The 16742-nt window shown below is 52.9% G+C and overlaps 1 protein-coding gene across 1 annotated transcript; it reads right to left on the bottom strand.

Moving 5' to 3' along the window:
• Nucleotides 1–5459: 5459 nt before the first annotated feature.
• Nucleotides 5460–15674, bottom strand: SLC2A6 (solute carrier family 2 member 6). Its single transcript, XM_067541607.1, is given in 11 exon segments — nucleotides 5460–6169; nucleotides 7537–7686; nucleotides 8188–8370; nucleotides 8659–8767; nucleotides 10216–10368; nucleotides 10776–10987; nucleotides 11759–11858; nucleotides 12970–13176; nucleotides 13656–13818; nucleotides 14514–14543; nucleotides 15613–15674. Coding segments are annotated over 11 exon segments (1530 nt in total). The 3' UTR covers nucleotides 5460–6008.
• Between the last annotated feature and the right edge of the window lie 1068 nt (nucleotides 15675–16742).

Raw genomic sequence — 16742 nt, 5'->3', positions numbered from 1 at the left:
GCGCCTCCTGCCTCCCCATGCAGAGTCTGTGCCTACATCTGTGGGATGTCTTCCTTTTTTTTCTGGCCTGCACCAACTTCAGTGTTTAGGCTCACACACACCCCTGCTCTACCGCCACGTGTCTCTGAGAGGGTAGAATGGCAGGCTGTAGTGCCACAGAGTCAGGTGCATTCATTGCACCCAGCAGCATGGACACACTGCCAGCCTGCTCCAGCGCCCACTGTTCTCCCCTGGTTGACTTTTATATCCCAGACTGCTGCTAATGTAAAGAGGCCGTGCTCAGGAATGGGCCATCTGACCAGTCCAGCTAGGCACTGCAATTCTGTTTGCAGCTGTTGCTCCAGTAGCATGCTTCGTGATCATTTGATTTCCTTTTACACTGAAAGTAAAGGCCTCATCTTCTCCTGGAGCTACTAGATAAAATGCAGATAAAAACAACATTAGCTCTAACCTGGTGCCTTAGAATTTGAGCCCAGATTCTGCTCTCTGCTACCCCAGAGTAATCCAGATTAATTCCACTGAGTTCAGCGAAGTGACTCTGCAGTTACACTGGTTTAGCTGAGAGCAGATTGTGGCTTTTAGTGCCCAGAAGCAAAAGGCAACATAATAGCTTTGTGAGTTTTAACAAGCTCTGAGTGCACACTACTATACGTGAGAGGTCTTCCACATCCTCCAGGTGTAATCAAATGAATTCAGTTTTTCATCACTTCTTGTCTTACATGGTTGCTGTGCACTGTTAACAGCTGCCAGGTCCTACCCCAGAGGTGTCTACATTTTAAAGCAGGGCTTGAGGATTCTCAGTGCTGCATTTTTGGGATCTTTCTGGCAGGAAACAAACGCTCTTCAGTAATTAACATGCATCATACCCGCTTTCTGCTTGGGCACACAGATTTTGATTCTGCTACCGTTCAGCTCAATGGTGAAACTCCATCAGTGATGCAGGAGCAAATCTACAGTCACCCAGTTTTGTACTGGATGGACCACAGAAACCACTTCTTCTGTATAACGAGCTACATAAACGGTGCCCAAATTGCATTCCCATTTGATTCTCTTCTGTGGGGTGTGGCTCATTCCCAAAGTCCGGTTCCCTTTATTCTCACCACTGACTCCTACAGTATCCTCCTGCCCTCACTCTCTTCTGATCATAGGTTTACATTGATTTTATTGTTTTGTTTTACACTATTATTACACTATTCTTCTGATTGGGGAGTGGAAAAATAATTTATGTTTGGGTATTTAATTACTTCTGCTGGGACTGTTCTCACTGGACATAGGAGAAAACACTATTTAACAGAGGACAGTGCTCTGCTGGAGTTCAAGGGAATGTCTAATTTAATTTCAGGTGTCTTTCTCTCTGGGCAGAGCCCTAGTTACTGTAAGGAAATGCTGTGAAATACAATTTCTGATTTTAGAGTAAGGTGCTGTTTATCCCCTAGGAGAAGGATTTACCCACTAGCTGACCTGTTGCTTTCTGCAGTAGAGTCAGTGTTTGAAACTATCTTTTTGAGTTGTGTGCACAGTATGGCTGACACCATGTTAGCAGCAACCCAGTTCAGACACAATTGTGGCTATAGCCACTGAAGTCAATGGCAAAACTTCCGCTGATTTCAGTGGGCGCAGAATTGGGCCCTATCTTGTGGAAGAATCAGGCTGCTGGTTTTATTTTGCTGGAAAGGCATTAGTGTGTGTATTACAAAGAGCGCTGACGGTGCCGGCTCAGATTATGGGGGCCAAATCCTCAGCTGGTGTAAATTGATGTCACTCCATTAAAGTCAAAGGCGCTATGCAGATTTACACCAGCTGAGAGTCTAGCTCATGGTTTATTGTGTATGAACACACACACACACATCCCTGCAGCTCAATTTTTAGCAGCCATTTTGTTCGAAGCCCTCTCTCCTTCGGGCCAATTGCTTTAAATCGTACTAGTGTGAAACATGGGACGGGGATTGTCAATCCTGATGCCACTTAGTTTAATGAATAGTCTGATGCCACTTTTGAGACATTAGCTCTGTGTTAGGTCTGGATTCCTGTACAGCAGACCTTATTGCACAGGGAGCATTGACTTTCCGTGGTGTTTGTGTTCGCAGGTGTCCCGGCGCCCTGGATAATTTGCACCACTAATGTCTATGGGATCTGCATGGTTTGGATGACACAGAGTGATTCTGTGTTTAAAGGGTACCTCAGAGTACGACCAGTGATGGAGCCTGTTCTGTGACAGCAGCCCTGCCCTTTGAGCTGTTTGGACAGCAGCGTTCCTATGCAATATCTTTACTAGATAGAAAAACCTGTGTAATGTCCCACTGAGTGAATGGGACAATTGCACCATTGATTTCAATGGGGTTAGATGAAGGTAGAGTAGTATTCAGTAGAAGGCTAGTGCAGAGTAAAAGTGTTTAGCTGCTGGCATGTCTGAGGTGGTGAGTAGGATTGTTCTGTGAGTAGTTAGACACCAGCCTTAATACCAGGAAATTAAATGCAAAGCATATGTGATAGAATAACACTGAGTCTAACCTACACCCAGAGAAGTAAGCACATGAAGTGGTAAGCTCCTTCATTAACTGCTGTGCCTAGATTTCTGTCAGTATGTGGTTCTCAGAAGGCCGCCGTTACAGCCGCCTCCGAGCACCTCTAGACCTTTAAGGTATTTATGAAGATTGGCCAGCTTGCATGGTCTGATCTTGCTCCCACTGACTTCAGAGGAAGTCCCATAAGATCATCCTGTGTTCTGAGCCCCAGTGTCCGGGGTCAGGCCCCCCGTACAGCAAAGCACTTCGGCACTGACTTCAGTGAGCTTTGAGAACATGCTCAGAGTTCAGCACGAGTCAGGGCCATAATGAGGTTTTTCTGAGGATGGAGTACAAATCGTTGGCCAGAATTCTCAAGTGTCCACTAAATTTGGGTGCCTTCTGGAAACAGCTCCCAGCTTGAGACACCTAGGACCTCATTTCCAGAGGTGCTGAGCACCCGACGATCCCATGGACGTCAGGACCAGCATGTTTCAAGTTGGGCACCCAGAATGAGTGGACCTTTTTGGAAACTTAGGCTTTAAAGCCCAGGGCCCCGTCTGGAGATGAGCCGGTGCTAGCTGTTACCATGACTGTAGACTTTAGCGGGCTGACAACTCCCCATGCTGAATTCTATTTTAGACCTGCACATAAAGGGCTTTTAGGAGTAGCAGCAGTAAATACAGTTGTAGTTAGCCTGAGTCGGATCCTAGCATGGATAATAATTACTTTTGGGTGTGTAGATAAGACCCTTAAAATGACATTAGGAATAGAGTAGTTAGTAGATTTAGTCATACTGCTGGGTGATTATTAATAGTACTTGCTGAGCACCATCAGCAGGCTTGGAGCTGTACAGCATAGATGAAGTTCCAGTACCTGCTCCAGGGAGTTAACAGTCCAGCCCTGACTCTAGCACGTCAGACACTGATGATGTGTAGGCAGAAGGGCCACACTTCCAGGGGTCTATGCAGACAAGGAAGCTCAGTGCTTTGTGGTTGCTGGGTCGTGGTTGGAAAGGCCTCTCAGGAGAGAATTGACCAGAGGGAAGGAGGTTATAGAACGTGCACATTATAGAGAGATGGGACTTAATTGGCTGCGAAGAGCCTGGTATTGTAAATGAATGTTACGCAGGTACGGGATGGAAATGTGTGCTCTGAAGTGGACACCATCACCATGCACGGTGCCATCTGGGCAGTGCTCTTTCCCAAAGCGCGTTTACACAGCATCAGCAAAGTTACCAGTCCCTCATCATCCATTTTATTCATAACAGTTGACAGCACTGTACGTGCAAGCTCCATTTTCATCTGGGACAATTTTACACTGGGCATTCAAGGGAAGAATTGAAGTTTCATTTATACTGTGTACCCAGGCCTTGCTTCTCTAGAAGATGGCAAGTGCTAGTTTTGTAAGACTAATTCATTGATTCTTTGTGTATGCAGTGAATAAAAGACCATTCTACCTCTGGAAAGAGCCACTGTGATTTCTGAGACTTTGAACTGAATAGCAAACTATGGACTGGGGGTATAAAGGAAAAGAAGCTACGCTCAAAGAACAAGGTTCCCATCATAGAATGCAATCCAACATCCTTCCCAGTTTTATACCCAGGCAAAATTCCCTTATGCCAAACCCTGAGGTTCTCACTCTTTACTCAGGCAAAATGCCCACAGGCTTCAAGGAGAGTTTCACTGAAGTAAGGACTTCAGGATTTGGTCCACATGCATTTGAGACGGAAGAAGGCTTGGGCAGCATTTCCAAAGATGCTGAGTATCCACAACTCAAGTGAGAGTTGCACAGAACCCATACAGTGCTTGGTCACAATCCCTAATCAGTAAATGGTAGATGTGGGACTGAGCTGCAAAGTTTGGGTCTGGATCTGAAATTTCCTGAAGCCCAGAGGAGTTTGGATCTGTTCTGGTTTTGACCCATCTCTACCTTCTGCTCACCTGTCCCATGCAGTTTGAAATGTGTTATCTGATGGGATTTCCATCACTGCCGTTGGGGACCGTTTTCCAGACTAATACAGTAGGTCTCAGCATTAGGAAATCTTTCCTGACATCCAGCCCAAACATACCATATCTTCACTTCATCCCACTCCTCCCAGTTACAGTGCCTTGAGGTGTCCTAGTAATGGAAGGGAGCAGGGAAGTCAGTGAGTCATCTGGTGGTACCGTGTTCCTGGGGCTGGATGAATGGTTGGACAATCAGTCCAAAACTTGGGCCTTAGCTGTTCTGGAAACTCCGAGCCCCTTTGATATGGGCCGCTCTTCAAAACCTTTACAACCTACTTGCCGGGTTGTGTTTAACCCAGGCATAGCCTGGGTAGTGGCTGGTGCTAAAGTGAGACCATCGTCCTGCAAAAGACTGGGTAGCCCATGTTGCTGAGGGTGGGGGTGGCAACTTGCTGCAAACCATGTGTAGCTGAAATCTCAAAGACGGGAGGCCCGATGCACCTCCAAGAGAGGCATTCCCCCTGCCTCTTTCAGTGGCTGAACATAGAAAGAAAACCAGCCCTCCCACTCCCTTTATTAGAACAATGCCTGGTGGGAGAAGGAAAGTGTTGTCTGCACCTAATGTGTCTTTCTGTAGTGGGTCAATTGCGCAAGCGCGGAGTGTTTGTCTCTGTTCCCTTTCTCTGCTCTGGTCTAAGGGTCCTTTCTGTGTGGACTGCATTTGGTCTCACTCTTGTGTTTTAGGCGTCTGGTGTAATGTGCTTTTTTAGCAATAAAATGTGGCAGCTTTTTATATGAAAAACTCTCTCTCAAGCTCTACGACTCCAAGTGACGCTGCACAAAAGAACGCCATTTCCCAGTCATGTGTCTGGGAGCTGTGCATTGGGAGGGGCCATTGGGATTGACATGGCATCTCTCAGTGCCGGGCGCTGACCTGGGGCGTCAGATACTTTCCTTACACATCAAGGTGTCTCATGCTCCGGGATCATTGGAGTCAAAACCATTTTATTGTTACAACTGGACGTGGGGCCATTGCCAACCCACCCTGGGCAGTAGCCAACATTGTAATCTCTTGATTCAAACCCTGCTTCTCCTTGGCTGCTTTGCTCTTACAGGCTGTGTTAAGAAACTGCCGGTTTTCTCTAGTCCACAAACTATGTTTGCTTCACGTTAAGGAGCCCTCGTTACCTCCAGTACAATGTTGGACCTGGTATTGTTAGCTAGGTTAAAATTAGCAGCACAGGTAGAAATTCCAGATAGTCAATGTTCTGCCCAGAGACCAACGATCCCTTAGAATAGTGTTGAGTGACTTATGAAAAGGAGGTGAAATTCCAGTATGTGATTTGCAGAGAAAGTGGTTCCCTCCAAAATCAAACAGTCACCAATATGCCTTCTGCATGCACTACTTATCTCCAGTCCTCCTAGTATGCAGGCCTGGTTGGCATAGAGAAAACACCAGGTTCTGTCTCGAGCAGCTCAAAAATTTTCTTGTTTCCTTGCATGTCAGATTTTGTCTTGAAAGAACAGCTGAAGGGTGGTGACTCCTGAAGGATCCTCATATGTGGACCCTCATAAAGGATCTCCGCCCAGTCCTGAAGTAGGATTCGATTTGCTCCAGGGACCGGCCTTTGGTCTCTGGGACACAGCAACCCGTGAAGACGAGGTTCGCTGCGCAGATGACAGCAAAGAACAGAAACGGGACTTCGAGGCCGAAGGCTTGCTGAAAAATAGAACAAAGTGCCCAAGTGACTCGGGAGCTGAGGGCCCTTGAAAGAGTGTGTTAGCAAAATACTGTGACAAATGAAGGAACGTGGTAAGTCAACGCCTTCCTTCTGTGTCCTCAGACATCGTATGCAGAGGGGAACACAATGCACTGTCAACCTGTGGGACTTGTTGCCTGCCCAGGGGATGTTGTGAAGGGCAAAAGTATAACTGGGTTCAAAAAAGAATTATATAAGTTCTTGGAGGATAGGTCCACCACTGGCTATTAGCCAAGATGGTCAAGGCTGCATCCTACGCTCGGGTGTCCCTAAGCCTCTGACTGTCAGAAGCTGTGACTGGATCACAGTATCACATTTATCACTCGATAAATTGCTCTGTTCTGTTCATATTCCCGCTGAAGCATCTGGCATTGGTCACTGTTGGAAGACAGGATACTGGGCTAGCGGACCATTGGTCTGACCCAGTCTGGCCATTCTTATGGTCTTGAGGTTGGCCTGCGGGTTAAGGCCTGGGCATGGGGATGTGAGGTTGGGTCCCCGCTTGGTCACAAAAATTGGTGTGTGGGCCAGGTCGCCTAATCTTTTTGCATCCGAGTTTCCCCCTCTGTAATGTGTGGACAGTGAGGCTTATTTCATTAATGTTCTTAGTGTGCTGTGTGTGGAAGGGGCTAGCGAGAGGCCGTGTCGTCCATGGGATAGATAACTAGACCTTCCTTTGCAAAACATTTGGAGACCCACTGGTGGAAAGCTGTAGGTGGGCGCTAAGTGGTCACGTGGCTGTGGCTGCAGGAAGGAGGAGGAGGAGGCTTGTATTGCCAATCCCATGCTTGCTTTTTGGGGCCTGAAATAAGAGATGGGCATAAAAATCACACGATTTGAAAAAAAATAACAAGTTTCAAGTTCTTTCTATTTGCATTTTGGTTTCTGAGCCACTCAGTCGCATTGGGTTGTTTTCGAGCATTGCATTACAATCATGAAGGCTAGAAATGTACTTAAAAAAAAAAAGCAAGCAAGCAAGTTGAGAGTCTCCTGCCATCACCTACTCCAGGAGTTGGGGCTTTAAGAAAAACACCAAATATTGAGAGAGCTGCCATAAAATGGTGTGAGTTGGCAAAGCTGCCAGTGCTGGGATAAAACAGATCCTGTCTTTGTGCTACAGCTCTCTTGACTGAGCTGCCTCCCATGTCGCTTGTCCATGTCCCTGATAGGCATGGCTGTCCCTGCAATATTGCTCCCAAAGGGTGGCAGCCTTTGAGGGCTTAGCAGCAGTTAGGAAAACGATGAGAATAAATAAAGGGCCAACCACTGAAGGCCTCTCTCAGACTAACCTCCACCCACCGTCATCGCTGCCCCTAGCTTTACTCACCATGGCGAGCAGGAAGCATTTGGTCAGCGCAAAGGCAGTGAGCCAGCTCACGAGGACGCAGAGGCCTGACGCCACCCCCCGGGCCTTCAGAGGGAGGATCTCTGACATCAGCAACCAGGTGATAGGGCCCCAGCCCATGGCATAACCTGGGGGGAGAAAAGGGAGAGATTGGGGCAGGGGGAGAAAAGCAGAGGACCGTAGGGGGCAGGGAGTGGAAAAGTTCCCTGCCAATCCCTGACCCATGACTGCTCCTGTTTCAGTGTCAAGTGGCCATTCTACCAAGACTAGCGGTAGATTCCCTGCAAAGTGAGGGATCCAGCTTCACACCCAGCCCTTGCTGCTGTTGGGCGAGGCACGGAAGAATCAATACAGCCCCGAAGTGAGGGTGATATTCACGTGACAAATGCGTTCATCCTGTGCCTCTAACCCCGTTCCCTGCCCACACCACTGGTTCCAATACCCCAGACCTCTGAGCGGCTTCACACACATGCCATTTCCCCCAAGAAACATTCCCTTCCTCTCCTAGCCTGGAACCTCCCCGGCTCATACCACATTGGCCCAGGATGGTGAGTCCCGGACCAGTGATACCTTTGCAGCCGGTACATGGATTGCGCCCAGGGGGCAGAGCTCCGCCATTCGGCACGTACCCATTATAAAGAGCATAGTAGCCACGAGTGGGATGAGAGTGACGTAGCGCGTGGGCTCTGCAGTAAGGATTTCCGGGCTCACCAGGGTCCCGTTAATGCCGGGCAGGGTGGAGTTGTGAGAAAGCCGCGATGTGATGTGGATATAGAGCCCCAAGGTCAGGTTTGCCGCAAACATGATCCCGGCTGTTAATAGAAAGTGAAAGTAAAGAAACGCAAAGGGAACATGAAGGGTTTAAGCCCCAATTTTCCTCTCAGCTCCCCCAGCGAAGCTCCGGGAAGTTACTCCCGGTTTACGCAGGCCCGAGGCTGGGAATCAGACCCGGTGGTGTGTTGCGTTGTCCCCCTCGATCCGCTCTAGCGCTCCAAAGGAAACGAGTCACTGGAGCACCATGCGGCTGAATCATTGAATGAATCAGTATTTGCAAAGCACCCTTGGAGATTAAACTCCCTGGAATCTGGGGCTAGACATACCTGAGACGAAGAGAAGAATCTTCCTCCCGGCTTTGTCCATAGAGACCGCGGCGATGAGCACAGATGCCAAGCGAACTCCCCCCACGATTGCTGCATCGTACTCTGGTTTCTACAATAACAAACCAGCAGGAGAGCTAGGAGCAAGATCTAAAGCGGTCCAAGTTCCTGCCTGCATCACCTTCAGTCGGAGCCGTGGAACTTAGCTACTGTGCAAACCACAGACAAATGGTTTCTTTACTTAGACCTAATAAACTGGGACCACTGGGAAAGCCCAAGGCAGGCTGCCAGCTGCATGGAGTAATGCACAGTTCGTGTGTGTTTGCGTCCCACCATTGTCCTCTGATGGCTGGAATGTCAGCCCTGCTGGAGTATGGGGCTGTCACCCAGAGAAGGTACACGTCCTCTGAGCACACAGGAATTTTGCCATTAGCTCCAGTGCCAGAAGGCTGTGACTGTGGAGCCGAGGGTCCCAAGTTCTGTTCCCCGTGTCGTGTAAGTGAATTTCCAGTGGCAATCATGGAGTATGCTGTTTATCGCCATGGCTTGGTGACAGCAAGGGACCAGATTTGGCCAGGGAAAACTCCCACTTGGCAGCCTGGGGTCTCCCTCTCACCGTGACAACGGAGCACAGAGAGGAGGCTGTGCTTGGCGTATGATTTTCTCTACAGAGATGATAAAGGTTCTTTGCCTTTAACTCAAGAAAGGTTTGTTCTTCCCCATCCCAGTGCATGCCAGGAGCAGAGGAGAGAGGCAGATGGCTTGGCAGGAGGAGTGAAGGGTGCCTCTGTGATGGACAGGGCGGTGTGGACCAGAGAGCCGCGTCGTGTCAAACCCAGCATTGGACAGAGCACCAAAGAGGCGCCTCATCTTCTGCCCTGCCCGGGCGTTGGGTTTGATGCAGACACACAGCAATAGCCATGGACATTTTCCTGGGCGAAATGCAACGGACCAGAAGTGGGACAGCAGCACTGAGGCCTTTAAAACGCTCTGTAGCAGACTGAAGGGGCTGAATGGGGGAGCCGTCCTGCCCCTAGCGTAGGGCATAGCATGGGGGAGCATTGGCCAATACCCTGGTACGTGCTTGGTGTTTACTAGAACCCACATGCCCTCTGCTCCCCACGCCACCCTATGCAGCACGAGTGAGGCCATTGGCAATGACCTGTGTAGCCTCTACAGGCTCAGAACGACTGTGGGGGCAGGGACAGAAGAGGACCCATGGGCCTATGTTTTGCAAAGTGACTCGTGATTTTGGGCACCTCCATTTATAGGTGCCCAATCTGAGACTCCTTAAAGGGACCTGATTTTCCAGGGGTGGATGCTAAGCACCTTCGATACAACCAGGCCCCCTTAAGACGTCTCAAATTGGCCCCCCCCCCCCGTCGCTAGTCACTTGACTATTTAGGCCATGGAGCAAGGGAGCCATAGGACGGATCAGAGCAGCACTGAAGAGCGGAGTTCAGTCTCCTGCCATGGGGCCAGGACCTGACGCTTTAGCTGTCAGCCGTGTTCTCCTGGGATTGACTGGAGGTGGAAAGCCAGGGACCTCATGGGGCTTACCAATATCACAGCCGTGCTCTGAAATATCGGCTGCAAGTACACCAGGATGGGCGTGACGCCCGAGAGCTGCTGCAGGAACCTCATTAGCACCGTGATCAGAATCGGCTTGTAAATGAACGGGTCCTTGAGCTCCGCACAGGAAATCCGTCTGCTCTGGGGACACAGAGAGAGAGAGAGCGGAAAGGTAAACGCGCGTTTGCACTCCTGGGCGAGATGTGGCACCTAAAAACAGATCAGGTGAATGGTGGGAAACCGGGGTCGTTTTCACCCCTGGGTTGCTAAACTCTGCTCAGCAGTGGGGAAGCTCATTATTCCCGTTGTCGAAAGAGGGAGGTGACGTGCCCGGGGTCACACAGCAAGTCTGTGGCTGGGCTGGAAACGGAGCCCAGGTGTCTTGAGGCTCCATCCTTTGGGCCACGCAGCTTCGCCCAGTCAGGCACTGGGACAAGGTGGTGCTTACAGTCGATGGGAGCTGGAGGGGGGGAAAGGAGGCTGTGGTTTTCATGTTCTTTAGCATGAACTCCCAGAATGCCCCAATGGAGTGGCCGCATCCCACGCACCTGTTTCCTCACGCTGTCCTTGATCTGCTCAAATTCCCGGCGGAAATCGGTGTCCTGCCCCCGGAGCCAGCGCAGCACGGCAAGGGCCTCGTCATCCTTCCCCTTCGAGATGAGGAAACGGGGCGAGTTGGGCATGAAGCAGAGCAGGATGATCATCGTGAGGACCGGCACTTCCCCAGCCACGGCCAGCCAGCGCCAGGAGAGTTTCAGGCCTGCAGGAAACAGGGGCAGGATGTTAAAGGCAGGACAGCCTGGGAAGTGACCCCTGCCCCCCACCCCGGTAAAAGCTCTGATTCAAATAAAAAAAATCAGTTTCAGTTTTTAAAAAAATCACTTTTTGTATGTGTTTTCCTCAAAAACCGGAACATTTTCAGCTATCAAAAACTTTTTGGTTTTTCAGCAAAAACATCAACATTTGGAACAAAAAATGGCCATTTTTCCCCATGAAAAATCCTGTTGGAAAAGCCAATTTTCCATCAGAAAGTGTTTCAGTGGAAAAGCATCAACCCACTCTCGCTAGAAAGAAGGCAGCTGGCTAGACCCTCCTTTCTCTGCAGTCCCCAGTCCCAGCTCTCCCAGCAGCCACGGGGCCCATGGAACGTGGCCTTCTGTCTCCAGCAGCAGGCATCACCCGCCCTCCGTGGCCAGCTGGGCTGGGCTGCCCACAGCGGTGGAAATAATCTTTCTTCACACTTGATTACGACAGGACCGAGGGACTGAGTCACTGTATCAACAACGTAGCTGCTGCAAATCTGCCATGCTGAGAGAGAGAGAGTGTGTGTGTGTGTGTGTGTGTGTCAAGGCTCAGCTGAGCAGTCTCTTGCCAAGATGTTACTGCAACGCCCACTCATCCCTTGCGGTGACCTTAGCTGGGTGGTCACCGGGAGTCTCCACCGGGTTCTGCCTTTTACTCATGAGTTGCCCCGTATCCAGCCCACCCCGCAGAATCCCAAAGGAAACCAGCCTCTGTGGTGTGTACTTGCCCAGGGCATACAGGACGAGGGCGCCGAGGACGGCCATGATCTGAGGGCAGGCTCCCAAAGCTCCTCTGACCCCAGGGTGGGAGATCTCGGAAATATAGACCTAGAAGAGAGGAACACCACGGTTACGGGGCCGGCCCGTCACTCCCCAGTGTGCCTGCCGGGGGTGTCTTGACCACAGGCTGAGAGGTGCCTACCTCTCCTCTGCCAAAGCCCGTGGGAAAGCCGGGGCACTCTTCTAAACGAGCTGCCTTGGTTGTCATGGCAAGACCACACCTAAACTGACTGGGAGAAGCAGCGTGGCCCAAAGGATGGAGCCCCAGGACACCTGGGCTCCGTTTCCAGCCCAGCCACAGACTTGCTGTGTGACCCCGGGCACATCACCTCCCTCTTTCGACTACGGGAATAATGAGATTCCCCACTGCTGAGCAGGGGTGAAAATGACCCTGGTTTCCCACCATTCACCTGATCTTCAGGCCTGCAGGAAACAGGGGCAGGATGGGCAAAGACCACAGGGCATGTTCATTCTTGCCCAATTCTTGCCTTCCCTATTTTAAGCCATGCTGAGCTGATGTCACCGTCAACGCATCCTGCAGTAGGAGGAAGTAACTGCTGGGAGACCAGCAGCACAGACCAAAGGCCAGCTGTTCATTTCTGCCTGTGGGCCTGCTTGCCTCCTGGTGCGGAAAGGTGCCGAGAGCTGGGCAGACCCCGCTCTCCGGGCCGGAGCCTTATCCAGAGCACAGAAACTGCCCCTCCTCCCTCCGGGTGCCTCACCCAGACCCGCAGCAACCGACTGTCTGAGTCAGGCGGGAATTCAGTGGTCAGGCCCATTCAATGCTTGATCTCTCTGCAGAGATCGGCTATTGGGCAGCCCCTCCCTGGACCTGAGTAACAGGCCACCGCTGATCTGGGCTGGTTCGGTGCCAGGCGAGGAAGCTCTTCTGTCTCCCATTAGCAAGCCCAGAGCAGGCACCGAGCTCTCCTGTGACACTGCATTGCAGACTGTCAATTACACTGGTTATTTCCTCCCAGCTCCAAAGGGGGGGCCGGGGGAGAGAAACCTTGACACCTGATTAAAGGTGGAGTCTCCAGCAGTGAAAAGCTGGGTGCACAAACGAACTCGCTACCTCCAGCTAATCCCCCAGGGAGGGAGCAGCAGCGGTGGCGGGCTAGGAGCTGTTGCCCTGTTAATGTCATTGACGTGTGGTTACCGGTATGGAGGCAGCCGTCACACCACCTGCGTAGCCCGTCAGCAGTCGCCCCAGCAGCAGCATCCAGACTCCCTGGGCGCTGGCCATGATGGCGTATCCGACAGCAGAAGGGGCAGCCGAGAACATGATGCTCAGCTTCCGACCCAGGCGGTCAGTCAGGAGCATGGCGCTCAGGCCTCCGGCGGCAGCACCCAGCGTGAACACAGACTGCAAGCAGACAGCGTAAAGGAGGGGGTGTAGGAGGCGCGGGGCGGTTCACGTGGCAATTCGGGGACAAAGCCTGGCCCTGCTGAGCGGATTGGCCACGCTGCCATTGACACCCGTGAGCCTGGCTCTCAGATTTGCAAACCCCTGTTTGCTGTTTTTGACCAACCCTTTTCCGGGCCTTCCTGTGCGTCTTTCCCAGAGCCGTGGAGATTTCCTCCCACCCTGAACGCCTTTGCATTGCTTCCCACTGGTTAGGTTTTCCCCTGCAGAGACCCTCCATAACCTTTCCAGGGGACTAGTCCTCCCTGGAACGACTGGTCCCTGGTGGAAAGCCAGGGCTTTTTAGCCCAGAATCTCACAGCACTTTATCAGCATTAACCACGTCTCACAACTCAGCTGCCGCATCAGCGCTGTCCTCCTCAGAGGTCTGACGTGCCACGGAGGCAGAGGACGGTGTCCTGGAAAATGCCCCTTCTTACCCCAAACCAGGATTCCTCCACCCGGCTTATCTGCAAGCCGGGGATGTTGGATGTTTCCAAGTCAGGGATCACAGGAGACGTGTAAACCAGCGCGTATCCAAAATTGAAGTTCCCCAGGACGGCAGCGAAGGCTGCTAGAAAGAGCCGCTTGTTTTGAAGGGTTCTGTAGGAGAAAGAGCGGCCAAGCCAAAGAACAGGAAAGAGAGAAAGGTGGGTGGGTGGGAGGCTGGGTCGATAACATTTCTCTCAACACACTAAAGCATTAGATCAAGCCTGTTTATCCCAAAGATTTTTCCTCACTGGGCTCCCGGCGCCACCTTTACCTTGGGCCCCTCTTTTCCAGCCCTCCTTGATTTTCTTTGTTACAGTGGCTGGAGAAAGCTGGTGCAGTTGCTGCCAACAGCCTTTCTGCTGTGCGGGGCGCCGAGGGGGGCGAAGGGGGGCTTTAATACGTGACGTTATTAATGCGTCAAATGGGCGCTTTTAAAAAAAAAACCGAACCCCTTTGTAACCATGCCCCTTTAAGCTGTCACATGGTGGGAGACCAGGACCTCGGGGGTTACCAGGGGAGCTGCCAGGCAGGTTGAGCAGTGAAATATGAGTCTGTCCAAAGTCAGTGAGGTCGTGAAACCTGCTGTACAGTTTCCAGGAACCATGGTGTACAAAAGGCTGAAAAATGCAGAAGTGGGTGCACACTGCGTTTCCTCCACGCCCTGTAACTCACAGGTGGCTGGCGGGGGGCAGTTTTCCTTTCGAAAGCTGGAACGTTGTTAATTCTTCTCTTTCTTCTTTCTACTGCCCAGGAGCCCCAGGCCTGGACCAGGAGCCCACTGGGGTAGGGGCGGTGCAGACACACACCCCTACAGCAGTCGCTCTCCTGGCGTGGGAATGTAAAGAGCAGCCCAGCCCCGGCCAAAGCACCCGGCTGTCTGTCTTAGGGAACATCCGCACAGCAAACCCTGCAGGGGTTTCAGAGCCCAGGTTTCTCCCCCTCCCGAGCCCGGACGCTGCTGTGGGTCTGTTTGTGCATTGTCCACCCCCAAGCTGGGCCCCATTAGTGTCATATGTGAACACCTCACAGTCCTTAGTGTCGTCATCCTCACCGTATCCCTGGGAAGCAGGGCAGGGCTAGTGTCTCCGTTGGACAGATGGGGAACTGAGGCACAGAGCGGTTCAGTGACTTGCCTAAGGTCACACAGGGTATCTGTGGCTAGGCAGGGATTTGAACCTAGGTCCTGGGCTAAAGCCCTAACCACTGGCCGATCCTCCTTCTCCCTATAACCTCCGCCCCGCCACCTCGCCCCCCCAGTGGGCTTAGCACTCAGCACCACCCGCCTGGCAAAGCCAGCTGTCCTGGCATCTCCCTGTGGGCCCAGTGCCTAGCACAGTGAGGCCAGGCAGAAGGGTGTCCCGGCGACTCGGGGCCGTCTGGCCGTGCATGGTGACAGCCTGGGTCCGCGCGTGAGCTCCTGGCGGGTACCCTCGCCCTCCCCAATGTCCCTGGTGTGGGCCTGTCGAAGCCATGGGAGCCACGCCGGTGGGCACCAGCCGAGGGGCCTACCTGTCGCCTGTTACATTCAGTCGCTGCCTCTTGTCTTCAACTAAACGGTGAGCTCTGTGTGGCAGGGCCTGGCTCTCTCTATGTACGTACAGCGCCTGGCACAGTGGGGCCCCCACGGCCTGACTGGGGCCCCGGGTGCTACCCTAACACCAATGAATCAGTGAGGATACTGGACAGGGAGGCATAGCCAAGGCTTTTCTCCCACCCCCCCAGCGAGCGGGGCATGGGCAGAGATAGTAGCAGCCCCAGTGCAGGTGTGTAGCCCAGGCATGCGTCTCTCTGACAGCAATGGGCAGACCTGGGTTCCCATATCTCGGGCAGACCCCTGCCCCTGGGCGCAAGTGCCCTGCGAGGTGAGGCAGCTCCTACCTGATGTATTCCCGGTCCAGCCAGCGGGCATCCCTCTTTGGGAAGGTCTGATACTCTGAGCCGGGCGCTCCCAGGAGTGGCTGCTGCATGCCGGCGTCTGGGGCGGCGACGTTGCCCTGGTCTCTCCGGAGCATGGTGGCAAGGCAGGCAGGGCAGCGCGGGCTGCAGGAGCCGCTGTCCCCAGCAGGTCTGCCGCCGCCTGCTGCAGTTTGTGGGCTGCGGCTGGCTCGGGATTGTCTCAAAGAGACAAGCAGGAACCAGCTCAGATGAAAGTGAAAGAGAGTGAGCGAGAGGGTGAGGGCATGCGAGGAGGCAGCTCGAAGAGTGCGGTGCAATCTGTGCTTTGCGGGTGAGCAGCCGAGCTCCCCAGAAGAGGAAGCTTGCTGGGGCCAGGAAACATGCAATGGGCGGGAAATAATCATCCCCCTGACAGCCCCATCCCACCCTGTCTTCCACCTTAGTCCCTCTCCCCCGTCCGTCACCCACGCTCCCTCCTCGCTCCCTCCGGAGCTCACATGCCTCATCGCCTGGCCCCATCTCTTCCCTGCACCCTGTGAGCCAGAGAGAAGGGGAGGGCACCTCCTCTGGGTGGCACGTGGCAAGGGAAAGGTGGCGTAGCCAGGGCAGGGTGGCACGTTGCACATGGGATGCAGCAAGGGGAACCTGGCAGGCCCCCGGGCTGGATGATGCATCTCCATCCGGGCGCGTGGTGCCTCTGTCGGGGCATGGCCGGTGCAGCCGCCCGGCTCAGGCATGGTGCAAGCTCCCAAGCGCAAACTGTACGGAGCATGGCTGGCTTGCGCTGTAACGGGCCGGTCCTGGCCAGCACAGGCCAGGGGCAGCGAGTGTAAGGCCAAGATGAGGAGTGATGAGTTGGGCAGAGAGTGCAGGAGGAACCGGCTCCTGCAGGTAGGCAAGTGCGTGCGTAGTGTGATGTGGATCTCACTGGAGCCACGCCGGTCCCTTTCCCAGCCTGCCGCTTCCCTGCCCCTTGTCCTTGGAGCACGGGGCTGGGATCCGCTAGCGCTCAGCACAGAGACGCTCTAACATCAACCTGATTGTGCCCTCAGCTCAGCAATCCTGCAGTCAGGGGCCTGCAGGATCGAGGGCTCCAGGAGCCAGTCCCGCCAGCAAATTCCCTCTGGAAGACTCTCCTA

This window comes from Emydura macquarii, unplaced genomic scaffold (assembly GCF_026122565.2).
Source record: "Emydura macquarii macquarii isolate MOO-44397 ecotype Brisbane River unplaced genomic scaffold, CSIRO-AGI_Emac_v2 contig_691, whole genome shotgun sequence".
Taxonomy (NCBI): Eukaryota; Metazoa; Chordata; order Testudines; family Chelidae; genus Emydura; species Emydura macquarii.
This window is presented reverse-complemented; position numbering and strand designations above follow the sequence as displayed.